General features: G+C 41.4%; 1 protein-coding gene across 4 annotated transcripts in view; it reads right to left on the bottom strand.

Annotated features, from left to right (window-relative positions):
* AHCYL1 (adenosylhomocysteinase like 1) overlaps positions 1 to 27,755 on the bottom strand; it is a 40,414-nt gene continuing 12,659 nt past the window's right edge. For 3 of the 4 annotated variants that reach the window (XM_072834904.1, XM_072834902.1, XM_072834903.1), the window contains exons 2-17: positions 15,120 to 15,231; positions 12,562 to 12,705; positions 11,460 to 11,560; positions 10,741 to 10,843; positions 8,868 to 8,962; positions 8,187 to 8,293; positions 7,232 to 7,348; positions 6,907 to 6,970; positions 6,022 to 6,110; positions 5,589 to 5,659; positions 5,129 to 5,223; positions 4,942 to 5,040; positions 4,460 to 4,528; positions 3,755 to 3,833; positions 2,490 to 2,610; positions 1 to 1,999 (exon numbers count right to left, since the gene is read on the bottom strand). In XM_072834904.1, coding sequence (XP_072691005.1) covers positions 1,993 to 1,999; positions 2,490 to 2,610; positions 3,755 to 3,833; positions 4,460 to 4,528; positions 4,942 to 5,040; positions 5,129 to 5,223; positions 5,589 to 5,659; positions 6,022 to 6,110; positions 6,907 to 6,970; positions 7,232 to 7,348; positions 8,187 to 8,293; positions 8,868 to 8,962; positions 10,741 to 10,843; positions 11,460 to 11,560; positions 12,562 to 12,705; positions 15,120 to 15,231 — 1,473 coding nt within the window. In that variant the 3' untranslated portion in view covers positions 1 to 1,992. Of the gene's footprint in view, positions 2,000 to 2,485; positions 2,611 to 3,754; positions 3,834 to 4,459; positions 4,529 to 4,941; positions 5,041 to 5,128; positions 5,224 to 5,588; positions 5,660 to 6,021; positions 6,111 to 6,906; positions 6,971 to 7,231; positions 7,349 to 8,186; positions 8,294 to 8,867; positions 8,963 to 10,740; positions 10,844 to 11,459; positions 11,561 to 12,561; positions 12,706 to 15,119; positions 15,232 to 27,755 lie in introns of those variants that run through there. The other variant, XM_072834905.1, reaches the window with a different exon arrangement.

Genomic DNA, 27,755 nt, shown 5'->3' with positions numbered 1-27,755 from the left:
TAAGGTCTTATCATTTTAATTGACTTTAATGATTATTGCTCATCTGCAAGGATTAATATTGCATTCATTAAAAATCATTCAATACAAAATAAACTTGTTCCTCCCGAGTTGCTCTCCACACGCTCCCTCTGATGCCAGAGATTTTCCCACAGTGTCCTTTGTTACATGGCTTGACAGAGATGGAGCCCTTACCTATTATTCCTATGGACACAATAAAAGATTGGGAGCAGGGGGCAGGCCACAGGGCAGCAGGACCTAGGCCCCTTGCCTCCAGCAGAGCTGATGCGATGGATACCACTATTGGCCAGGTTACTGCCCCTCAAGGATGGGGTGTTCTGATTGGCTGGTTCAATGCCCTGGGAAAAAGGGCTTGGGCCGTTAACATCTACAGAGAAGAAAGCATGGTCACACTGAAAAGGAGTGGGGAGGGCCTGGGTAGTGGAGAACCAGGAGAGGAAAAGGAAAAACGTTTTGGCAAAACTCTGCTAGAAGGCTGCAGAGTGAAAGCTTTCCTTTCTTATATGACTGTTTTTAATGTCTGTCTCTGATCAATGGCAACAGAGAAATGAACATTGTTCGTACCTAGCACTAATGCCTGACCCAACTTGGAAGGATCATCAGCTAGAACAAGTTGAAGGTTTTGAATCCTGGATAATTATATAAAGCTCATGAGCATAAAGCTCATCGGACCATGCAGAGATGCTGGTAAGCCGGGTGCATGGCATGGGAATACACCTCTCCAATCTCTGAGGGCCTCTCGAGGGATTCTTTCTGAGCATGAGCCAGGACACACTGATTACCCTCTCTGTGCACAAACTGCTCTTTAAGATCTTGGTTCATAAACTTTTTGTGACATGCGTCGATCACCACTTCTGCAACACTAACGTTATGCAGGGGCCTCAAGTCCCGGACCAGTTACATGGAACTACGTTTCCCTCACCCTGGCCCAATTTATCCTTCTCCCATCCACATCTACCTCCTTTTAAATATTTTAGGTTGCAGAAGCACAGCTGACCAGAAATTTACTCTTAAAGGATAAATCCTAAAGACAGAGCTCAGCGTTTCAGGCTGAGCGATGGCTCAAGAAATTCGCCTTCAGCACAAGCTGTATGGGGCCCCAGTTCACTGATGCTATAAGACTACGGGCTAGAGACAGAGGGACTTCGCAGAGGTGGAGGCCAGCATTCTGCAGACTCAACTCTGCACGCTCAGCTCCGAAGGTTCAAAGGAGAAACTGGTGAACAACTAATCACCCAGCAGTTCCTCAGTGTTAACGCTAAACATTTTTCTTACTTTTTTTTTCTTTTTTTGTACGATGGAAATTGATGCTAGGGGACAAAATTCAACTTAATAGACTGCAGTCTGGTTAAAGACCTGAAAAACGAGAAGGTCTGGTGGGGGTGGAGGAAGGGCTGTACTAAATCCAAGTGGACCAACTGGATCTGAACAATACTCATCTCTGAACCAGACACACCACCTTCACACAGGAAACAGGCCTTGGAACACCTGGGGAAATGAACGTGCGTCACCTAACATCTAACCTACCTGGCTGGTGGGTACCATCCCTGCTCCTCTGATGAAGTGAAAGAGCACTGATTTCAGCAGCTAAGAAATGGGCTCTTTTAAGGCAATTTAGACATTGCAGATTGTTCAACACAGAAGGTACCTTAGCACTTCCTCTTAATAAGGTACCCAATTAAGACTAAAGTCTCCAGAAATGGGAAAGAAAGAATCACCTTTCTGGGCCGGGAGAGTAAAATCCTTCTTTAGTGACTAGGGTGAGGAACCTTGAACCTCAGTTTCATCTAAAGAGCCATGAAGCAAGTTCCTGTGTGGTCTGCAGAACTTGGGACAATGAGATGAAAAAAACAAAAATGAAATTATTATAGAAAAAAATCAACAGGAAAGGAATAAGAAGAAAATAAAAGTTATCTTAAAAAAGATTTAAGAGTCGTGTGGTTCATGTGGACTGGTCCTTGATAATATGGTCCATTAGTATCTGTAAAGAAAGAGACTGGTTGGTTAGCACTTGGCTCATGAGAGAGCCAAGGGAAAAATCAGAAAGAGAGGACACTCCCCAGGGTCCCTCCCTGGTCCCGGCTAGGGATCCCTACAGCCATTCCCCATGGATTCTTCTTCCCTGTGCTTCCACAGGGCTTCTGACAATGCCATCTCTGGTTTCATTTCCTGCTCCCTGATAATATAAGCCAGTGGCTTTCAACCCTGACTATCTAGGGAGCTTTTAAAAAAATAACACCAGGCCCCATGCTAGGCCAACTGTATTACAATCTCTGGAGGTGAGGCCCAAGCTTCAAAATTCTAGAAAACCCTTACTCCTCTAACATCTACTACAACTTCTCTGCCTACCTTGTTAGTCTGGAGCAGAGTTCTCATACTCTTCAAATCAGCCACAGCACTTATGAAAGCTGGCTAGCATGCTTGGTTTAATATTAGGTAAAAGAGCTTCTCACTTGTTTTCCCCAAGTTACCTGTAATAATTGGGTTTGAATGGCCCATTTTTGTTGAGTCCCAGATACTTTGCTTGGTCATCTGTCAGCTCTGTCAGGTGGGCATCAAATGATGGCAGGTGCAAGCTGGCAACGTACTCATCTAGGAAGAACACAGTGGCAGGGGAGCAGACTCTTACTTTAATCTACCTCCCAGGGCATAACCTCCTCCTGTTTTCATCCGAAGCTCTTTGAAGAGGACAGGAATAGAGTAACTCTGAAAGTATCTGTAACTCAAAGTATTTGCTTAAAGAACCCTCAAAGTTGCCTTTCTGGCAGGAACTTTTCTCTGTACATCCAGAATGCATTTAAGAAAGCCATTTGTCAGCGTGACAAAATGGGGTGGACTCTTACCTCCTCATCCTTCTCTGGCAAAGTTTTTGGCTTTACCCAAGGTAAACATGCTATGTAATACTCTCACCTTCCTGCAACAACTTCCTTAACTGAATTACAATCAAACTATGAAACAAAATAGATACCAGCAGTTCAAAAGACCTCTGTGTCAAATTAAGGTTTATTTAGAATAACATCCATAAAGGCCTCAAATCTTAGGATCATGGATTTCTAAGGCAGCTGGTGCAAATTTATTATTCTTCCATAGATAAACTTCCCAGGCTTTACTTTTATAAATATGAATTAAAGGAAAAAAAAAATATGAGGAAAGCCACTGGAGGAGATGAGAGGGAGAAGTCTTTCAGCTAATTAATTAAGGGGTCGGGGCTGACCAATCATAGATGGGAGGTGGGTACCACTATTCAAGAAGGGAAAGAATTAGAGATGATGTATTATGCCACATGAACACAACACAGCTGTCTCCTGGAGTATCAGGAGGTTGCATATTTACAGAGGATGGATGATAAAACCAAGATTTGTTTCTGTTTCTTTCATCTTGGTTGCAGGCTGTAGTCACTGGTGGTGGGAAGTTTGCTGAACTCCATGAGGCTACTTAGAATAAGAGCACCTACCCTAAACCATTGTGCTAAGCACTTTTACTCATTAGCTGTTAATTCTTACTATAATTTTGCAGTGTATATAAATATCATTCTTACTTTATTGATAAAGAAACTGAAGTTCAAGAAACTGAAGCTTGTGGAGATTAGAGCTTGTCCTGAGGTTCAGAAACCATGAAATGCTAGGATGTGGATTAGAACTCTGACTCTAAATCCAATAATTTCAATGATAATCATTTTACTAAACCATGCAAAAGTCTGGGGAATCAATACAGGTTCCTACTGTTTCTCACTCACCCATTTTCTTAGGAAGCAGGTATACATCTTGTTTGTATCGTCCCTCAGGTGCATTATAGAGTTCTATCAGTGCCAAAGCCTAGATTGGGAAAAAGAGGGTCAGAAGACACAAAAACACTTCTTAGGGACATGAAAATAAAACTAGATATAACAGGGTCTTGGGGTAAGTACTACAGTGATATACCATGGTAGTACTACCCAGGACTTGCCCTGCAATAAACACCACCATGCATCGTAAGAGGATCTGCTGTCTTTGTTTGGTTCCTAATAAAACAGACTAAATACAACTAAACTGCAACACTACATTCTCAACTAACATAGCCATCTCAAAAGGACACAAACACTGACTGCCTGCCTGATGACTCTTCTATACTTGAGAAAGCCTATTGTGGGGCACCTGGGTGGCTCAATGCTTGAGTGTCTTCCTTCGGTTCAGGGCATGATCCCGGGGTCCTGGGATTGAGTCCCACATCTGGCTCCCCACAGGGAGCCTGCTTCTCCCTCTGCCAATGTTTCTGCCTCTCTGTCTCTCGTGAATAAATAAATAAAACTTAAAAAAAAAAAAAAAAAAAGCAAGCTTATCTTGACCACCTGTGACCTGAAACAGGTTGAAAAGAACATAGCAGGGCACACACTCATTGAACTGTGACCCAGGCCCAGTTCCATTAATCTCAGGGTGGGAGAAGGCGGCATTGGGTCACGTACCTGTGTTGTAGCTGTGATGGACAGGACAAAGGTGGGAACTGTGGAGCAGCTCAGATTGAGCAGACGACCCTGAAAAGGTAAGAGAGGCCTGGGATGAATTGTGCTCCCCCTCTCAGATTCCAGTGTCATACAAGTTAAGCAAATGCAGGACAGCAGTCAGTTGGTAGAGAAAGAATTACAGTTCCAGATTGGGACTCTAGGTTTTATCTTATTTTTCTGTAAGTCCATCTGAATATGAAAAGCTGAAGAATCCGCTGTGGTCAGGAAACAGTATGTTACATGGTAAAAGGTAGTTTTTTTTTTTTTTTTTTTCCTCTTGAGTGGTTCTATCTTAAGGACCAAAAAATTTAAGAAATATCACTATCCAAAGACAGAGTTGAGGGAGACAGGGACCTAATACTTTTTTCCCCATCTCCCTGACTCTGCCATGGATCTAATTACACTGCTGGTGCTACACTGCCAAAGCCCTCCTGCGTGTGTACCTCTGCCAGGAGGACGACGCGTTTGCCATCTGGCCAGATGACGTGGTCCACCTGAGAACGTACTCGCTCCCATGTCAGCTCTGGAGTGCGCAGGCTGGTCTGAAAGGAAGACAGCACAGTTGACTTGTGGTCATAATGGAAGAGAGGGAGAAGAGCCCTTGCAGTAAATGAATGAGAGAAACCTTACCACATCAATTTCCGTGTTGGAGTGGCCCATATTGCATACGATACAACTGTTTTTCATGCGGTCCAAATGCTCCCGTGTCACTACATTCTTATTTCCTAAGAGTAAAGGAGAGTAGCCAAAGAAAGATGCTGGGGAACAAAGGTACCAACTGGCTTCCAGTTAGAGCATGGGAAAGAAGTCTGCTGCATTCAAGGGCATGTATCCTTTGTAAGAAAGTGTACACTGTGTGACAGCTCTGTAGACTCAGTAATTTGGTTTGAGGATTAAACAGTATAAATAGCCATCAGGGAAAAAGGCTCTTAGGTCTGGAAAACATGTTAAGGTTCTGAAAGCTTATTCTGGTTCTGAGACTTTTACACTGAGCCCAGGTCTCACCTACTTTATGTGAAAGGCAGACCACATTCAAGATTTGGCCTCAGAGTGGCCAATCCTCCACATACACTAAAGCACTGATACTTACCCGTGCAAGTTATTACGACATCAACTTGCCGGATGACTTCATTTAGCTTTACCACCCTGAACCCATCCATGCTGGAAGAAAAGGAAGGAACACGATGAGCAAAGCAAGGGGGCAGTGGGATAGAAGCTGGTCACAAAATGAGACTGCTAAATTCCCTTCTGAAGTCAGGTCCAGTGCACCTCACAAGGCTAAGGGACAAGCTGTGCTAAACTTCACACTGGCCTCTTCATATTCCCTGAGATTCTGTTCAGGAAGGGAAAATGCCAGGAAGCTCTAGGAGTGCCCTGGGGTTAAAATGGAGGGAACAGAGCCATCCTCCTAGTTTTCTCTTCCTTTGAGAGATTTCTGCAAGGAATGGTTAATATAATCAATAACTCTCAGAAACAACAAAGTACCAGGGATGAATCTAATGGTATTACCACTCTGTTCTTACCAAGCCTGCAGAGCACAGATTGGGTCAATTTCTGTGATGTAGACAATTGCTCCAAGGGCCTTGAGAGCAGCACAGCAGCCCTTTCCTACCTGCATGGCATAAGAAAGAAGTAGGGGTGTCAGGTCCATTAAGGCATGGGTACTGGGGCAGGTAGGCCCTTTGAGAGGTGGGAATAACCTCCCTGAAATCACCAATTATCTAGTGAGCCCTGGCAGGGATGCTCCAATCCAAGCAGAGCATAAACAGATCCAGGTTATGCTGTGACCCTTAGAAAGGGGACTTAGTGGACATTCATATTTTATATCAAGGGCGGGGCTTGGGATAGTAAAAGAAATCTGGAGATAAAATAAGTGTTACCATTAGGAAAGCAAGACCAAGGAAGAGCAATTGTAACCTCTCATAGCTTATTCCAGAAAAACCTAATTAACTCTCCTTTGAGATGCATCTAACTCAGGATAGCCCAGTAGCTCAAGAGACTCCATGGGTCATGGATGACAATAAAATCTCCTTTACCTACTCTAGTTTAGAGAGAATCATCTATATACCACTTTCGCATCCCACCCTTCACTCCCAATACCAGGTCACTTGTGCAGCTAAAATGCTACATATTCACTTAAAGTAAGTCTCATAAAAGGTAACTTATCATGGGGGGAGGGGCGGATGATGCCAACATGCCAATCCATAAAACAGTGTGGTGAGATCTGAAAATTCAGTTGATCTATATGTCTGTATTGATAAGTCTGAATAAAGCACTTTTGCTATTGCAATAACTATCTCAAAGTATATTTTAACCCCATATCAGTGACCACACTGATGGCACAAATCTCCTTCACTCAACATTTCTAGTAAGTCTATGAAAAGACACACTGAGGCCCAACTATTTACCTCACCATAGCCACACACCACCACTTGTTTCCCACCAAACATCACATCTGTGGTCCTCTTCAGGCTGTGGAAAACAGATAAGGGCTCAACTTAAACATTATTAGCCCAAACACAGTCCCTTTGCACAAAAGTAAAAGCGTGAGGCAATGCCCCAGGAGAACTCCAGCTGGAAGCTGGCTGGGCATAGAATGAAATGGACCCCTCTAACAAACCTTTAATGCCAAAGGAAGACCACGGGACAAGACTGGAGTGGTATCAGACTAACACTGCAACCCAACCCAAACCTGTCCCCTCTAAGTTTGAATATCTCTACATTTCAACCTACCCATCCAAAATGGACTCTCGGCAGCAGTACAAGTTATCAAACTTCTGTTTGGTAACAGAGTCATTAACATTCATGGCCGGAACACAGAGCTTCCCAGCTTTGGAGAGCTGATACAGCCTAAAGGGAGAAGAAGCCACAAAAACAAACAAACCAAAGTTAGCTGGTAAAACATAATACATGACAAAGTCTGCCTAATTCTCTTCGAGTGCCATGCTGACCTCCCAAGCTGTATTTACTGCCCAAGGATATTAGTAAAGAAGAGCATTTCCTTGTCATCCCTCACCTCTTTTCATTTTCTCTCCCCTTTTGCCCCCGCCCTTTTTCTTGGAAGGGAAAAAAAGAAAAAAAAAAAAAAAAAACCCCTTTCAACTGAAGAAATTCACTTCTCTTCCATAAAAGGGGAAGTATTTCCTTAGACCAGCATTTTCTCAATTAAACAAAAACATGCCTACTTCTGATAAACAAAGATTATCAGTGACTCTGCTTTGGTTCCCTATGTGTGCGTGTGCAAGCATGTGCAATGTGCCCCCAACTGAGAAACACTTTTTCGGAGATATATCTTTGAGGTTTTCCAACAAGCCAAGAATATTTTGCCAAATTTTACTTTTTGTAGTGGGTATAAGTATAGTTTTACAATAGGATTTTTTTTCGTATTTCAAATATAAAATTATAATACATATTGAATACAGTTTTTCCAGATATATCCATTCCCTACACCTCCCAACACTGGTTGAGACTCACAGTGGAATAAGTGGGAAAGAAAAATGTGTGAACTAGAGCCTGAGGTCACTTCCTTTTAGGATCTCCTGGATTCTTCAGAAGTAAAAATGGAGTTTTATCTAATGAAGATCCTCCCATTTAGTTATAAGTCTGAAACACAGCCCTCGGGCCTAATGGAGACCAGGAGAGTTTGCTGAGGCAAGGACCCAAGGGCAGCTACTCCAGAATCTGTTACCTGTGAACACCAGTCACGCTCTCTTCCACAATGCCTCGGATCTTCTTAAACACGTTTGGATACTTCTTATAAACCCAGTGGGTTAAGTCTCCCCCATCATCCAGGATCTATAGAACAGCCAGAAGACTTCTATGGGCATTCAGGCTGCTAGAGCTGGGGGGAACTTTGAACCCACTTTCTGTACTAATAAGAGAGCCCTGTATGTTTTGGAAGAGCACTCCTCAGATCTCCTTAGAGCAGGTTTAGACAATGGAAACACAGTCAAATTTGTTGGTGTAGAATGGTTAAAAGGATTCCTAAGTTTGTTCTTGGCTATAGTGAAGAGTATTAGGCTAATCACAGACTCGTTTTAGTCTAGAGTCTTGTAATCTATGGCTCTGTGGAATGCAAAAGGAGAGCTGGGGCAGGAAGGAAAGAAACCAGAATTCCACTGCAAAGAGGTACCACATTACTTCTATTTCACTCTGGTGTGTTTGAGCCAACCTGTTCACTTTCGTCTTACCCTTCCCCCACCTTTCCATTCAGTATTCAGACCCATTCTGAATAGGTATCAAGTTCAACACTTTGGCAACAAAGTTAAGTGTATTAGAACACAACCAAAACATATTTAGGGAACCATGCTTTGAGGGAAAAAAGGAAACAAATCTATGGTCAAATTGTAGGATGAATATACATCATTACCATGTTAGCTTGCCAACCATCCATGTTCACACAGCGGTCAATACACCACCAGAAGTCATCTTCAGACTCGCCCTTCCAAGCAAACACTGCAACTCCTGTAGGGATGGAAACAAATCAGCTGATTTCTCCAATCAATAACAAATTTAAGACATTTTTGGAACCCTAAAATGTGATTCTCTTTGGCCAATTTTATTTTTTTTTTAAAGATTTTATTTATTCATGAGAGAGAGAGAGAGAGAGGGAGAGAGGGACACAGGCAGAGGGAGAAGCAGGCTCCATGCAGGGAGCCCGACATGGGACTCGATCCTGGGTCTCCAGGATCAGGCCCTGGGCTGAAGGCGGCGCTAAACCACTGAGCCACCCGGGCTGCCCTCTTTGGCCAATTTTATACTTGGAACTCTAACCTAAGGAGATAAAAGGAAATGGGAATTAAAATAAAGTTGCTCATTAGAACATTATTTATATTACTAAGAATCTTGAAACCTAAATGTTCAACATGAGTAAAACGGTGAAGTAAAATCACGTGGCCATATGATTATTATAAATGATGCTTTCAAAAAGTTTTCAGTGAAATGGAAAACTACTTCTGAAAATGTTATAAAAGTATACAGAGATTTATCTCATCTCTGTAAAACATGAAGAGAAAAAAGGAAAAATGCATCAAATATTATCCCTGTGGGGATCCCTGGGTGGCTCAGTGGTTGAGTGTCTGCCTTCAGCTCAGGTCGTGATCCCGGGGTCCAGGATCAAGTCCCGCATCCGACTCCCTGTGAAGAGCCTGCTTCTCCCTCTGCCTGGGTCCCTGCCTCTCTCTCTGTGTCTTTCATAAATAAATAAATAAAATCTTTAAAAAAATATTATTCCTGTGTAGGATTATTATTATTTTGAAAACCCCTATATTTTCTGCAATGAGCACCAGAAAAGAACAACAAGAAAAATAAAAGTTATACAGTTGCTCTCTGAGGATCCCAGGGAGATGATAAGTCCTTCAAGAAACTTCATGGTGATTTTCTTATGAACATTTTTACAATAAAAATTGTAAGCTAAACTGAACTTACAAGTGGTCCATATATTTTCAGTGCAGTACTGACCACCACCTTATCTAACCAAACTGCTTATACAGAAGGCACTTCTTACTTGTGGTCCCTCAAAAGTGATGAGCCTTTGGTGAAAAAAAGACCAGCTGAACTCATGTACCTCATATAGTCTGATACTCTTCCTTGTTCACTTAACCATTAGAATTAGCATCTCCCACGTAATTAAGATTCTTTTCAAAGGTCATTTTTAATGGCCATATATTTCATCAGGGATATGGACCTTCAGTTTATTACCCATTTTCTTCCTGGTGATATTCTTATTACCCTCTAGGTTTTATAGCCCTTAGACGTACATATAACCATGAAGACAATTTTTTTTTTTTTTTTAGAAATTTTTATTTATTCATTCATGAGAGACACAGAGAGAGGCAGAGACATAGGCAGAGGGAGAAACAGGCCCCATGAAGGGAGCCCGACGTGGGACTCGATCCCAGGACTCCAGGATCACACCCTGGACTGAAGGCAGACGCTCAACCACTGAGCCACCCAGGGATCCCCGAAGACAATTTTGGTATGTATATAATCTACTTAGGGGATCCCTGGGTGGCTCAGCGGTTTAGTGCCTGCCTTCAGCCCAGAGCATGATCTTGGAGTCCCAGGATCGAGTCCCGCATCAGGCTCCCTGTGTGGAGCCTGCTTCTCCCTCTGCCTGTGTCTCTGCCCCTCTCTCTCTCTCTCTTTCTGTCTCTCATGAATAAATAAATAAAATATTTTAAAAAATAATCTACTTAGATAATTATTCTGAGGCAGAGTTGGTGAAAACAAGCTAAACTTACCAGCCTCAGCCAGTGCTGCAGCCACTTCATTCTGAGTAGAGTAGATGTTGCAAGCAGACCAGCGGCACTGAGCCCCCAGGGCACAGAGTGTCTCAATCAACACCTACGTAGATAACAGAGGAAGACAGGGTGAGAAAGAGGAGGGCCAGACAGAAGCGCACATGTAAGAGGACAAGACCCAGCAACTCTGTAGCGACCAGTGGTGCGCCGGAAGTCACAATGTGGGGCCAGTGAAATAGAATACTGGTATCTTTTTTTTTTTTTTTTTTTATTCTAGTCACACAGAGAGAGAAAGAGAGGCAGAGACATAGGCAGAGGGAGAAGCAGGCTCCATGCACCGGGAGCCCGACGTGGGATTCGATCCCAGGTCTCCAGGATCGTGCCTTGGACCAAAGGCGGGCGCCAAACCGCTGCGCCACCCAGGGATCCCCAGAATACTGGTATCTAACTTTACCCAACAGATGTGTCCTAAAGTCTGAACATTTTCATGATAGTCAATTACATTTTTGCAGATCTAGATTTCCTTGAGTCAAGTTTGTTAAACATAGGTTATACCTGTGCACACAGAGTAGAAAACCCCATTACTGGGTAACAGGGGGTCCCACATAATAGTCGTAAGCATTTGGAAATTGGATAGCTAGGGAAGGAAAAGCAAGTAAAAAAAAGTTTCTTTCTTCCCCCTCATCAGAAGTCCCTCTTTTTCCTCCCCACAAACTCACCGCTGTCTGGGCTGTGATGTGTGTACAGCCCACTATTTTAGCACCAGCCAAGGGCTTCTCCCCCTGAGCACGTTTCCTGAGTGAAATCAGAGCAGACATGTCTGTGAAAGAACAGAGGATTTGAGCTAGGTCTGCACTAGCAATATTATCAATTCCTGCCCCAGCAACATCTAGGGGTGGTCTGCATCTGTAGAGATATCAAAGATTCGGATGAAAAACTCTAAGCAAATTTCCATGACTGGCAGCTTCAACAGCAGACAGACAGTTGGGGAGTTGCCATCCAACCGCTTGGAAATTTCTTGCTTCCTCCACCGTTTTAGATTTCTACACAGAGGACTGAATGGAGAATGAAGTAAATTCTCAAATCTCGTCAAAATGGAGGGGAAGTCTCATCATTCACTTGGGAGGAGAGGGAAGTGGTTATGGCATTGGCTAATGGTCTCCTATATATAATCATCAAACCAGGAAGGGAGACTTCACCCTCAGCAGAAGAGCACTTGCTGCCTAACCCCACTGTGCTGGTCTGTTGGGTTTCTGTACTTCCTCCCAGTACAGAGCATGCCTTCAGTGTGAAAGCCACAAGAGTAAAGAGACCTTGTTTGGAGTAGAGAGGGTGGGGAAATCAAGATTTAACTGCCAGTCACTTTTACTCTTGCTCCAGCAGAGGGTGCTTGGGACCAAAGACCAGCGAGACCCTAGGTCACCACATCCTTAGCTGAAAACCCTCCCACATTTTCTGCTTCTGGGAAATGTGGGTCCCTGAGGTTGGCAGCTATGGTAGGATCCTGCAGAACTAACCACCACATAGTGGTCCGGGACTCGCTAACTCTATAAGGAGCTCTCCGAATATGGTGTCATGGGGGAGGAAAACAGAAACTATTTTGTGTAATCACTACGTGCAGAGAACAGGAAGCAAGGAGACCAAGAACAAGTACCCTGAGGCTCGAGCTGCACACACAGAGATCTGCTCATACAAGAGTCTAGAATACTGAATTGTCCAAGGTGACTTTCAAGTTAGCTTTCAAGTGTGAAGTTGTCTGTGGATCCTGATGACTAGCAACAAGTGGGTTGATTCTGGCCCCCACCCTCTCCCTTTCTTTACCTTGCTCTGCAATCTCAATCTCCCGGCGTCCAAATTCTGCCTGCTTGATGTTCTTCACACAGAAATTGCTGCTGCCCTTGGAGTTGGTTTGCTGTTTCTCTCGGGGGGAAACCTCATCATCAGAGCTATCTGTGTATGATGCAGCTAGAGCCAGGAGAGAAAGAAACAAGGATAGAAAAACCTCAATGGCCCCAACTCCACAAACCGCCCTCCCCCAAAAGACTCTCATTTAAGTTAAGCAAACTCAGAATTGGAGTTGCCTTTTATATCACGCTCAGCTCTACTACTTCAGAGTCTAACAGATGAATGAAATTGTTGTGGATCTTTCAGTGTTGGGGCCCCTTCATCCACCCTGATGATGCTGTGCCATCAGTGCCTGTAATGGGAAGCTACTGATCCCACTCCTGCACTGCCTTGAGGGATCCCAGGTAACAAGGGTGCTTGGTCCCAACCTGGACTGGAACCAGACATGGCCAAAATGGAAGAATACTTTAGGGCATGGAAGGAACACCATTTCTGGAGAATACCTGTTCTCAAACTTAAGCATTTAAAGCATTCATCAGAATCATGTGGAAGGTCTGTTAAAATGCAAATGGCCAGGCCCCACCGCCAGAGAGTCCCACTCAGTAGGTCTCAGGTGGGACCCCAAAACTAGCATTTCTAACAAGTCTCCAGGTGCTGTTGATGCTGCTGTTCTGAAGACCACACATTCTGAGAACCACTAATATGGACGATAGTGCTAAGAGAATCTTGCAAGGGATTTTACACAAGGTTGTGCTGAAGGAATAGAGATGGAAAGAAACGAATTGAAAGGTGGGTGAGTAGCTCTGGCTCTGCCAGTCCTGAGATCACTCAATATGTTCAACTGTAAAAAAAGCAGCTTCATATAAAGGCTGAAAATGTCCTTTTAGACATATGCAGGAGGACGTATAATCATCAGTCCCTGAGACTCTCAAATCACTTCCTTCCTCTCTGAATCGACAAGTATTTCTTGATCTGTCTCTGCCCGTGCATCAGGTCTCCCTGGCTGTCTTCCTCACACTAAGAGCCAACACAAAGCTTTTTTAAAAAAGCTCTGATAGGCTCCTGTTAATACACAGACATCAAAATCTTTGAGGACTTCACTAAAGCTTTCTTCCCTCACTCCTTCCTTCTTCCTCTTATAACAGCTTTTCACAATTCACTTTTAGCTATAGTCAGCCTGCTTATCACCCCCACTCTGGTATCTGTCACTCCATGACACATTTATGACAGCCAATATATTTGGGAACCTTTTCTTGCACACATGCCCACAGGGACTCTGGATATTCATTTATTTCAATACTTAACCCTGTAGACCACCATTTACTCTTATTTGCCTATCTTATCTACCCTGGGTTATCAGTGGCACAGAGCAAAGGACACTTTTTTTTAAAATGCATTTACTTGTTGTTTTTACATTCCTTTCCCCTCAAGCCCAGTCCTTAATGTTAATAACACTGTACAAACAGTATTCTGGCAAAGCCACTTACTGAGACAGCAAATCTCTGCTAAAACTAACAGCAATCTAGGACCTTGGGCAAGCCTCTTAATCTCTTAACAATGTTTCCTCACTTGAACAATGGGGGGAGGTTAGATCAGTGGCCCCTGTGGATCTTCCAGTGTCTATTCCTCTAGTACTCAAATCCTAAATTCTACATCCTTTTTTTCCACATTAACTTTCTAGTAGTACTCACTTTGAAGTTGAGAAGGGCAAAATTTAAAAAAAAAAAAAAAAAAAAAAGGATGTCTGGGTGGCTCAGCAGTTGAACGTCTGCCTTCAGCCCAGGGCCTGATCCCGGAGTCCCGGGATCAAGTCCCACATCGGGATCCCTGCATGGAGCCTGCTTCTCCCTCTGTCTTTCTCTGTGTCTCTCATGAATAAATAAATAAAATCTTAAAAAAAAAAAAAAAAAAAAAAAGCCTATGTTAAGATAGGAGAGGAGAGCTAAAAAGAAACCAAGCTGGAGTCACATTATAGTAGTTGAACCTTTCCTACTCCAGAGGTGAACAGAAGAGGACACTTCAACATAAAGGATGACCTAGTGAATAAAAGGAGCCAAAATATTCCTTCTTATTGTCACCACTTAAACAGTCTTGGAGCCAAGAAAGAAAAGGATAGGTGGTGGTGTATATCTTAAACAACAAAGTGAGAAATTATGCTTCCAAAGTACACCTCTTTTTCAAGGCCAGTTCTGTCAGCCAAGATAGAATTGATTTTCTCCATTTGTGATGTGGGCGGAGAAACGTGGGAATGGGAACTGGCCCAATACTACCAAACAGGCACTGCCCACAGACCACACACAGAGACAGCCAGGGGAAGAGAGTCCTCAGATGACAAAAGCCTCCTCAGCTACAAGCCTGGTTGGGGACATGTCCAATTGCCCAACTGCTAATTATCAGCGTTCAGCAGAAAGATGGGAAGTCCTGATAGGAGGAACTTTCAGATTCTAGATAAGTAAAGAGCAGTGGGTAGAGAACTAGCTTAAGGCTTTGGAACTGGGAAGAGAGATCAGAGTGGACTCGAAGTTTGTACCTACCTGAACTGTAGCTGTCAGTGGAGGACTGGGAGATGGAGCGAGACAAAGATCTCCGGCCTGTCTTGGTGGGGAATTTGGTGAACTCCTGCATGTCATCAGCAAATTGGATTTGCTGTAAGAAGAAGACAAACAGTTGAAAACTTACAACAAGAATTCTATGAAATGTTCCATTTTTGAAGGCCATACATTTCTTTCCCTAAAACCCAATATTATTGTATGGCTCCTATTAACCTAGCAACTCTCCTACCAGAATGAGGGTGGGCAGAGGCTCCTGGCTGACTCCTCCCCAAATGCCAATTACTGTCTCTTTCTGATGAAGAATTTATATGTGTGTGTGTATTTGTTGGGGTGTGGTGCTTAAGACTCAATTTCTTTCAGCATCTGTCCAAATCTCACAAATATTTCTTCTCACATTCCATAAAGTTTTCTTTCCTCTTACAACCTTGACACATTAAACTCTTCGCCCTTCCTCCCAACACTACCAAAAAACAGACATTTTAAACACTCATAGAGCTTTTTCTTTTTTTCAGAATATTATCTGCAGCATATTCTTATCCTGAAATTAGCAACTGTCTTGTTGTTTGAAAAACCATGGAGCTGTCTTGAGATGGTGATGGGCACTTGATGGTGATGCCAAGTCAAGAGCCCAATCATACCTATACTTCACAAAGCCAGTACAGTATGCCCAGAACTTTCTACATTCAGTAAAATACTGGAATACAGTAAAGAAAGCAAAATTTTAAAAAGTGTATGCACTCCACAGTAAAATCCAACTAATTAGAATTAATTTGAAGGAAGGAGAAAATAAATGACTTGGTAAACTCTGCATTACAAACTTCTTTCAATGAAATACACCAGAACTAGGTAACTGTTTGAAGGATACTTGGAAAATTGGCTTTAATAAATGGTAAATTCCTTACAAATAACATAATTAAAAAAAATTTTTTTTTAAGATTTTATTCATTCATAGACACAGAGAGAGAGGGGCAGAGACACAGACAGAGGGAGAAGCAGGCTCCACGCAGGGAGCCCGATGTGGGACTCGATCCTGGGTCTCCAGGATCACACCCCAGGCTGCAGGCGGCGCCAAACCGCTGCGTCACCGGGGCTGCCCACAAATAATATAATTTATAGTCAAGTCAAATTAAGGGATGCTTCTAAAGTGTATGAAAACACTTTCGTCCATTAAATGGTTTAAATCTTCCTCTTGAACTCTTTAAACTCTGAAAAACCCTTTCTTTAAAATACACTTCAGCCTCCTGAAAAACAGAACAGTTTGAGACTATGAATGGAGATTCTCCTCACAATCTCACTAAATCTGAAAAGGTTCCCATGAAGAATCCATTAAGCTAAGTCTTTAGCAGATATCTCTGGGAAGTGTAAAAGCTATTACAGATTAAAATCTTCTCCCCATAATGCTAGCAACATGGTTATAGCCACTCTTAAGCCAGGAACAGTAAACTACCCATTTGTCATAGCTGCAGAACAGCCCCCACCTCTGTCATATGTACCCTCCAGCTAGGGTAGCATCTGCCAGCCATGTAAGAATCAGGCTTAAATGTGAAACACAGAAAAATAATCAAATAAAAGGGACTCAGTCTAAACATACATGACACCATAACTTGATTGACAAGTATCTTTATATCTTCTAAGCAATTTTTAAAGTTTAGGTGCTAAAACTTAAATAGTTGAAATGCCAAAAGCACAGTGACTTTCAGAAAAACAAACAAACCCCACACTTGAGGGTGCCTAGGTGGCTCAGTCAGTTAGGCACCGGACTCTTGGTTTTGGCTCAGGTCCTGATCTCAGGGTTATGAGATCGAGCCCTGTGTCAGGCTCTGAGCTCAGCAAGGAGCCTCTTTAAGTTTCTCTCTCCCTCTGCCTCTTTCCCCAAGTACTCTCAAATAATCTAGAACAAACAAGAAACAAAATAAAAAACCCCACTCCTGAAGTGGCTCCATGTCAGCATCTGCCCTTCTGGACAGGATTTCCCACTGCATGTTCACATGACTTCTACAGTCAGCAAAGCTAGTTTTACTGAAGAGATTAATCCAGGACCAAGGTAATGACTTTCAACCCAATATGTAGTTCTTTTGGTGCCAGAAAAAATAGTCAAGAGACCATCCATGCCTTTTACCACTCTCTAGAGGCAGCCCTTCCTCCATCAGCCTCCTTGTTCCTGGCATGGGCAGTCTAGTCGGAAGCTAGTCTTCTCTCTTGACTGTGATGATTCCCTCCCTTGTTCATCTTTTTTCAAAAGGCTCTGGGCATATTCCCAGACACCACCTACCTGGTGGTGGCAGGGGTGGGGAAGGGAAATGCAGTAACATTTGCAGTTTCTTAAATAAAAGGAGAGAGAGAGAGAGAGATAGCTGTGGCAGGACAGAAATGTTTCTTCAGCCACCTAAGAACTGATTTAATAGTCATAATCCCGCCTTGTATTAATGCAGCTCACCAGTAGCCTAAAGCTTAGCAAAATCTTTCCCATCTAAAAATATTAGACTGTGTTGCAAGCAGCTTACTAATCAGTGCAGTGCCCCATCTCTCAAATAATGAATTTGGTCCATATTTGAAGTGGGCAGAATGTTAACTCAAGCCATGACATGGATGGGTAGCTGTCTGTTCTCACAGCTCTTGGACATTTTCACTGCTTATAAATATAAATAGGGTGGTCCAGCTATACAAAGATTCATGATGACCTTGTCTTTTCTCCCAACCTGCATGCTGAACATATATAAATATATAGTTTAAAAAATATATATATATATTAAAGATTTATTTATTTACGATAGACAGAGAGAGAGGCAGAGACACAGGAGGGAGAAGCAGGCTCCATGCCAGGAGCCCGACATGGGACTCGATCCCAGGACTCCAGGATCACGCCCTGGGCCAAAGGCAGGCGCTAAACCGCTGCGCCACCCAGGGATCCCCGCCTTCCTTTTTAAAGTACCTCCTGAAGTGCTGTTCACCTGCATGTTATAAACAAAGACACTGTTGCCAAAAGCAATTATCACAAGATTTCCCTCAGTGAAACCAGATCTCAGTAACAGCCCTTTAAATTGGGATGGATTCACCGCATTTATGCAAATATGATCATTTAGGTAAAAACAAAACCCAAAGATGGCTGCAAAGCTGTTCTGTTTACATTACTTCCTGTGGTCATTTCTTCCAATCATAATTAAATCTCAATTGGTGCACTTCAGTGTTTCTTCAAAGCTCTATCTGTAAGGAAGGCTAGTTCTAAATAGGATGTAGGATGGGAAAAAGGGGGAGAGAAAAAGAGATAAAATAGTTGGATGTTCAAAAAGTCCTATGTTAAAGAACTATTTTGTGTTTGAATACTCACCCCCCCCCCCGCCATAAACCAGCCTTACCCACAACAAGGCATGCCAGTGTTTTTCATTCTTGAACTAGTATTACATCTGAGAAAGGTTAGAAGGTCAGATTGACCCATTCTCCAAATAGCACATCCAAATACAGAAGCCTACTTGCTGTGTCTTAAAAACTCAATTAAATATCAGGCCAATTTAATGTGCTATTTTAGAGCACCTCTTCAAAAGGCTCAGTGGGTATAATGGTTGACTGTCTTCCATGTGACACTGAAAATGATGAAGAGAAGCTTTGCCAAAGAAATGACGTGGGATACGGTGCACCCACCACCTCATTGTTAAGTCTGGTGACAAAGTGAGCTGAAAGAATTTCTGTAGATAATTTATCCAGAAAAAGGGATCACAGGCAATCCAAAACAGTTATGAACCTCCAGGGAAGGAAAACTGTTATATGTTACTGGTTCAATTTATCCCAACTGACATTATTTACCATTAGAAGCTGAAAAGTTTACTTCCACAAACACATGTTCTATCTACCCAGATGTTAAGTAGCTTAGCCACACTTCCTTCCCAGGTCTCACCCAATTTTGCTGTCTAGCCCCAGAATCCAAGAGAGTCGAAAGCCATCAGAATGCCATTATGACACTATGGCCAAGGGATGGTGATCAGGATAATATTCATGGACTATTATACTCTTTTAGTCAACACATTTGGGAGGCACCACCTAAGCACCCAGCACTATCCCAGGAAAGAACTATGAAAGGAAACATGGACCCTTACAATCTGTAGATTTAGACTGATGACAGGGTAATAATAACACAAATGGTTGCCAAAGAATTTTACTGCTTTTTAAGGAAGATATAGATGTTAAGATATAGATCTTAACAGTCTTATCTGGATACTGTTTAGCTTAGGCCTCCAAAAATCAGAGGTTGGGCTAGACAATTTACAGACCTGTGATTTCACATACCTATCTAGCAGCTTTTAATTTCTTCAGAAAGGTTTCCTCCTAAGGGTGAAGGACTAGACTCAAAGGTAAACAGCAATTATTAGGAAAACAAATCATTAAGAAAGCATAGCTTAGAAATGAGTAGAGGGATTGGTCTGTCTTAACTGCTGAAGAGTTATCTAAAGGGCCAGTATCCCCTCTTCTGGTACATGACTGATTTTCTGAGATATTCCCAAATTTATATAATCTGTCCCATTGTCTCCTCTGGCATACTGTGTGTGCAGATTTTTCTGTTTTGAAATGGTTGGCGTATTTCTTAGCTTAATACTTAGCAACTGAGCACAAGATGACGATCAGAGATTTTAACAAGGTCAATTACTAAGCAATATGTTACAACACCTTCCAGGATTCCTACATCTTTTCTAATCCCTTTCACATCTTCTGCCTAATATATTCCTTTTTCGACAGATTCAACTCTCCTCTGCTCTCTTCTCAGAGGAAAGGAAGAGGGTATGGCTGTCACCCTAAACTAAATCGGCCCAAGACCTTTCCTTGATACTTACCACTTATCAGTCTGATTTCATTTCAGATGAATCCAAAAAAATAGTCATCAATGAACACCAACTTTTTGGTACAAGAACTATGTAAGTCTGCGCATCTTTCAGACCTTCAGTTAGATAAAAGAAATTTCCCAAAGAAGGATATCCTCTTTCCAACACGTTGCTCAGGTACACCACCAGAAAATAATTTATCTCAAGGGAATCAATCTCAGGCCACAGAGTCGAATCCACAGTCTCCTTCAGTCACTGCTTCCATTCCCTAGTGCACAAACTAGTCTTCTGAGACTCAGCAGGTCTTGGCTGCTCCCTGTCCTCCTTCTCGGTCTCAAGTTTCTTAAATTCTCAGTTTCCCCAGATGGGGCCTGAGCTTCTGGGGGGGAGGGGGGGGGGACGGCTGACTAATCACAGCATACATCTCCCTCCTCCACTCCACCCATCTCTGTGTCTCAAGGGTAACAGGATGACATGCGCGTGCGCGTGCACACACACACTGCTAGAATCTACTTCCAGAAGAAACGCTCCTTTCAAAAATGGGACTTAACTTGATCTTTCATCAAAGCTGGTAGGAGGAAGGGGTGAGGCAACACCAGGGCTAACACTTAACTGGTGAGGAAGGAACATAAAGCTTGAAAACCTCTGCCAAAGAGCGGTTTCACTCCTATTAGACTCCCCCAGCCCCCACTCTTCATATGAGACAATATACCTTACTGGCTATTAGCTCCTGAGTGCTCTGGGGCCCTCCAACTGCCAACTAGAGGTAAAATCAAGAGGTTAAAAAGTGGCAACAAGTAGGACAGGGAGGGGCTTCCTAATCTTTTGAAAACTAATTTTAACAGACACACATTCCCAGTTATATTTCAAAGTCTATTTAGCTATCTGCCTGTCCAACTGCGTGGCCTGTCCATACTTCTCTCTTCTTCAGTCTGTCACCAATAATACATGAAAATACACTGGTCATTCTTTTTCTCCTACCATTCAATTATCATCAATCCTAGGTTATTTAATTAATTAATTTTTGTACAGGTGCCTGAAGAAATCAAGATTCCTGGAACATACCCATGACTTCAATGACAAACTGAAGTTCCCTTCCAACTTACTCTGTCCCCCACTGTCCCATTTCCCCAACTTTACTTTCATTTTCTACATGTAAACACCTTAAAAGAATAGTATAATGAACACCTGTATACTCTCCAACTACACTGAATCCTTCCATTTTCCACATTAGGTTTCTTCCTCTGTATATATATACATATGTACATATGCGTATTTTCTTTTTTTTTTTTTTTTAAATTCTTGTTGACAGCTGAAACTCTTCCTGCTTTTATTTATTTATTTATTTTTTATTTATTTATGATAGTCACAGAGAGAGAGAGAGAGGCAGAGACATAGGCAGAGGGAGAAGCAGGCTCCATGCACTGGGAGCCTGATGCGGGATTCGATCCCGGGTCTCCAGGATCGCGCCCTGGGCCACAAGCAGGCGCTAAACCGCTGCGCCACCCAGGGATCCCTATATGCGTATTTTCAAGTGGTCCTGTCAAAAGAGAAAAAACGTTGCCAACATGAAAACTCACCAATAAATTCTTCAGAATGAATCATCTAAGAATAAGGATATTCTCTTACAGAGCCACAATAATCTTCTCATACTTTTAAGAATATTAATAACCCTGTATCATTTGAGTTGTATTCAAACTTCTCCAAGTACCTCCAGAATACCTTTCATGAAGATGTGGTATGTGCAGGATGGATTATGTGGCCATAACAAAGAATGAAATCTTGCCATCTGCAGCAACCAGAGGGTATTACGCTAAGTGAAATAAGTCAGAGAAAGACAAATACCATATAATTTCATTTGCATGTGGAATTATAAAAACAAACAAAAAAAGAGACACACAAAAGGTACACTTTTCAGTACAGAGAACAAACTGGTAGCTGCCAGAGGAGAGATGGTGGTTGGAGAGGATGGGAAAAAAAAGGAGATTAAGCATTCATCAAGCATTGAGTAATGTGCAGAATAGTTGAATCATTACACTGTACACCTGAAACATAACACCATGTTAATCATACTTGTGCAATTTAAAAAAAGAATGTCTTGCATATAGACCCAAATGACTCCCCAACTCTTCCAACCCAGGATGGAATCAAGGTTCACTAAATGCATTTGGTTGGTAGGTTCCTTCAGTGTCTGGTAATCTAGAACAGTTCTCTCCCTCCCTTATTCGCCCCCCGCCCCGTGATACTGACTTTTCCTGGAAGGGTCCAGGTGAGTTGCCTTGCAGAATCTCCCATATTCTTGATTTTTTTAGATTAGTTCTTTCCCGTAAATTGGAAGTTCAGTTTTGAGGTTTGATCAGAAAGATTAAAATTTTGGCAAGAATATTGCATAGATAACATTGTATACTTTACTTTGCATCGTATTAGGTGGCATGTAATATCTGGCTGTTCCATGATTAGTGACACTAGGCTGAGCCTTGGGTTAAAGTGAGACACTATTTTCTCCTTTGCAAGTAAAGGTTAAATTGCAGGGTGATATTTGTCAGCCTGTGAATATCCTGTTCCCTAGTGACTTTACCATCTGTTCATAATCCTTGCCTGAACCAATTATATTGGGGGGAGAGTGTTACAGAACCATGTTTTTTTTTTTTTGTTTTTTTTTTTACCCTATCATTCTTTCTACATATATTAGCTAGCATTACTTTTGTAAAGAAAAGCTTTTCTTTTCCCTCTCACTTTTTTCTTTACTCGTCATTCATATTTTTATTTATTCAATCTGTTACACTCAATTACACAACGGGTACACTGAATGCTCCAATTGTCCCCAACTGGGCCAGCAGGAGTCTCCTTCAAGCTGACTCTTCTGTTTTAGCACTTCCTTCCTTTCTGGCATAAGAAGATACACCAGGCTCACCTAATTTTTTCTCTGCTTCAGACCTAGAATCAGCCATTTTTCCAAGGTGCTCTGATTTCTTTTAGTGGGGAATGTTATTTAGAAAATAACATCTGAGTACAAAATGTGCTAATTGTTATTAGAGGTGTCAGTGTATTAAGTTCTTTCACGGAATAGAGAAATCTTTTTGTTTACTCAGTTTATTTTGATATTTCCATTTCAAATTTACCATTACTTTTTTTTAAACTTTTAATTTTCCTACTTGTATTTCTTTTCTCCTAAGTTGACAAATCTTGGTCTCTAACAGCAATGATACTCTTGTTTTATTCTATAATACCACTACAATAACTTCAAAATTTTAAGAGTAATACTAACAATACTCTACATAGTGAGGTGTCAATATTTCACTGAAGTTCTTTTTGAAAAATCTCTCACAAAGGATGTGTAGCTGAAGTATGGTTTTCTGGGTGATTAAATAATCAATTCCATATGTAGTCAGTTTAGGTTCCTATGTTTCTGATAACAAGCGATTTTAAGGTTTCCTTTTTTTCTCTTTAATTTTTTGACATATGAAACACACATCTCAGAAGTTTTAAAGGTATATTCAGAGAAGTCTCACTGCCATTTCTAACCCCCTGCTCTCCCTATTATCGTCAGTGTCTGGTTTATATTTATTTCTGAAGGTAGGAAAAAAGTAAGTATATACTTGCTTTGTGTTTTTTTCTTTATACTCTTATTTTCCTTTTCTTACTCAAAAGGTAGAATGCTAAAATAATCTGCACACCCCACCCCACCCCGCCTTAGGAATCACTTTGTATTGGTTCAGAGTATAAGAATCAGTAATTCTTAAATTCTGGGAAAGACTGAGCCAGGTTACTACTGTTCACCTTATTATACTTTTAATAAAAAGTTATTAGCCTTAATTTGCAGCCTCTCTAAGCCAATCTTGACTTTAAATAAAGCTCACAAGAAATCAAACCAGCAAACCTCACTGCAAGGTAGGCTGGGATGTTCTTTAAGATGAAAATCTGTCAAATGCTTATAAATAGGTAAACCTATATTCATCAAATGAATTTCTAAGGAAAAAAAAAACAGCGAAAACAAGCAATGGATCAATGAACAGGTCTAGAAGGAAGATGGGAGTTTCTGACATTTTGGAAGGTGGCCACACAGATTGAGTAAATGCCATCTGTATCATTTCTTAGTCTGCCAAGAAGGAACAAGATTGGAGATGTATAAAAACAATTCGCGCTGTGATCTGGAAGTTTAGCTTAAAAATGAAGTTGAAAGCCAATTTACATTTTACAAATTCAAACCCTCTATGCAAGTATTGGCTTGAGTGAATCCCACTTGTTAGAGCAGCATTTGGGAAGCCTATATCCAATTGGGAGGTCAAAGACATGAAAATCCTTGCCAAATAGTTTATGGCAAAAGAACTACATGCAGCTCTGAGTTTAGCTAGGTGTGCTTTCTAAACCCTAGGCTAACACCCAACAAAGTTTACTAAGACAGAAACCGTATATGTTTTTTTAGTTACCATCCACTGCTTCCCATAAAGTATGGGCTCCAGGGAGGAAGAAGACATCAAAACTCAATATTAAATTTTTAAAAATTGACTTTAAAGACCTAATACTAAACAGTAACTATGTAGTAACAGGTATTGTAACCAAATGTAGGTAGGTCAATGGGATCTTTCAGAATCCACTCTGTAGATAGGTGGAATAGTTTCAATTTAAAAAAAAAACAAAGTAAAATCACTTTAAAGATCAGCTGCAAGAAAAAAAAAAAAAGATCAGCTGCAGGTAGCTTTAGTTTCCATAGCTTTTAACAAAACCCAAAATATTAAACTTCTAGGAGACTAGAGACATAATACAAGGACAAGAATCTGACAATCACATAAAAAACTGTAACTGTATTAACTGTATTTTTCATTCTAGAGAGGTAGTATTTGCCATCTCTTCCTGACTTTCTAACTTGAGATGTTTATGTTCAATTTTAGATGAGTCTCAGTATGAAATCATGACCTTAGATAGCCTGTAAAAGAAAGAAGCTGGTTGAAAGGAATTATTGGCTGCAATGCCTTTGGGGCTATTTAAAAATAAAAACTACCTGGGTGCCTGGGTGGTTCAGTTGGTTAAGTGTCTTGATTTTGGCTCTGGTCATGATCTCTGGGTCTTGAGATCAAGCCTTGCATTCATTCTGTGCTGAGCATGGAGCCTGCTTAAGATTCTCCCACTTCCTCCCCTCACCCATGTGCTTTCTCACACTCAAAACAAAACAAAAAACCAAAATACCCAAACTACCTATTGCTCCAGAGGGAATACAGTACAATCCCCTCACTCTATTTCCCAGACAAGAATACAAAAATGTGGTTTTCCTGACCTATAACTTTCCGAACATTTTCTAACGAGTAAAGTGGATAGATGCACAAGGATAAAGATCTCTTGCTTTTACATTGTACTGAAAACCAAAAGTCAAAATCAAATTTGGTATAGGAAGAGTTATTCAGCAATTTTATCAATAAATAACAATGCCAGACATCACTGATCTCAGTATTTTTCAAACTATTTTTAAGTTCTGGTGTACAAACAAGGGAAAACACCTGCCAGCATTACATCAGGACTTTTACTTAAAGCTGATTATAGGGATCCCTGGGTGGTGCAGCGGTTTAGCGCCTGTCTTTGGCCCAGGGCGCGATCCTGGAGACCCGGGATCGAATCCCACATCAGGCTCCCGGTGCATGGAGCCTGCTTCTCCCTCTCCCTGTGTCTCTGCCTCTCTCTCTCTCTCTCTCTCTCTCTGTGACTATCATAAATAAATAAAAATTAAAAAAAAAAGCTGATTATAAATTTGAAATCTACACTTATTGGTACTGTAAAAACCAAGGTTCTGAATGCCTAGATTTCTATGATATTCTAGTTTAAGCAATCTGCTTCAACATAAGTGGCCTGAATATATGATTTCCTTACTGAGGATATGTATTTTCAAAAAATTTTATAATCTTTTGAGTGCAGGATTTACTCTGCTCCGAGGAAAGAAACAGGAGTGAGGATTAAGTGACTTGCTGAAGGCAAAATTTGCTAACAATACGGAGTTTTGTTTTTTTTAAAGGAAAATACAAGGGAGAAAAATAATCCCTACAAGTCTAGTACTATTACCCTTCTTTTGGAATAGGCTAGAGGAAACAGTAGCTCTCCCCTTTATTTTCAAGAAGACAGTTACAGAATACTCTCCAATTGCACTGAAGCTTTCTCCGCTTCCAGATGAACACTTGGTGAGGCTCTAGGGAAGAAAAATAATTCTTTTTTCCAAAATCTACTTTGATTTTAGGAGAAGTGAAATGATGAAAAGAAATGTAATATTTTAAAGTTGCCATTTTATTATCTTTGAAGGGTAGGGTTCCTTGGACTTAGAAAGGGTGAGGACAAAGTATAAGAGCCCAAACATTGTGGAAGCAAAAAGCTCCATTCTGGCATATATGTCTACTGTCTTCTGGAGACAGACTGGAGAGGAGAAGAACACACAGGCAATCTAACCCTGACCACTAGGATGAGGGAAATGACCCCAGAATGTCTTGTAGATATCAAAAGTAATTTAGAAGCTCCAACTATGTTTATTTATACAAGAAGGTATTCAATCTGGCACGGTTAAAACCAACCAATAACTTTTTTTTCATCATTTGGGAAACCTGCTGATTATTTTCATAAGAAATGACCATACTTTAAAACTTGCAACAGAGGGTGCTTGGATGGCTCAGTCAGTTAAACTTCTGCCTTCCAGCTCAGGTCATGATCCCAGAGTCCACTACTGTGCATCTGGCTCCCTGGTCAGCGGGGAGTCCGCTTCTCCCTCTATCCTCCCTTCCCCCACCCCCCACTTGTGATCTCTCAGAGTACACACCCTTAAACGGAAAACTCCACTAAGTTCCTTTCTCCTCTATGGTGTGGTACTCAAACAGTATCTACTCCAAGTCACCTTACATCTTACAATATGTCTGAAAGATCTTACAAAGTCACATTTATCCAATACAAAACAAGTTCTCTGACTTTACTACAACGAAAAGTTCTTATAATGTTATCAATTTTATTGAAGTATTTAAACAACATATGCTGATTGAATTTTGATTCCATATCCACACTAGATATTTATTTAAACTACTCATTTAATGAAGAAAACATTCTAGTTATATGGTTTCTAGGAGAGTTTTTCCAAAAACCGAACAGCAAGTTTTAACTATGTAGCTTATAAGCTGAATAAAATCTTAAAATAAACAGTCCCAGGAAGTGAGGTCTGAAATCCCTTTGATCATTCAAAGGGCCTCTTTAAAAATAGAAAATAAATATAATTGGTGGTGTGATTATATTCCCCTAGATTAGGGAGCTTTGGCTTTAATGCATCACTGAGCAAACAATGAGATGTCCTTGTACTAACATAACAACAGGTTGGAAGGTTTCACAGCAGAACAGTTTTTCCATATGCTGAACAACTGGAGCAGTTACAACGGGAATCATCTAGAGCCTCCAGGCTCCTCTGGGGAGGACTGTGGGCTCTGTTCTTTAATGGACTCTTAGTGTCTAACAGTTTGGCCTAGAAGGCCTGAACTTTTCCAGCAATCCCTCTGTGTGGGTCTGGACCCTTAGATCTCAGGCAGAGAAACAAGAGTTCCTTGTAAAGAACACCCTTAAAGACGTCTTGATCCGTATTTACACTGAAGATCAGATTCCAGGGAGGTAAAGGGAGAAATGGCACAGGACTCTGTGTGCTCACTGTGCTCCAACCTCTAAATCTGACCATGTCACTTCTACATAATTCTGCCAGTGTCCCAAATGAAATCTCATTCATGCTTCTGCAATATATGTTATACATGGTACTAATCCTGAGGCAGGGTTTAGCCATTCAAGTCAAACACCAACT

The sequence above is a fragment of the Canis lupus genome, chromosome 8 (assembly GCF_048164855.1).
Source record: "Canis lupus baileyi chromosome 8, mCanLup2.hap1, whole genome shotgun sequence".
Lineage (NCBI taxonomy): Eukaryota > Metazoa > Chordata > Mammalia > Carnivora > Canidae > Canis > Canis lupus.
The sequence above is the reverse complement of the archived record's forward strand: the minus strand, read 5'-3'. Positions and strand labels throughout refer to the sequence as shown.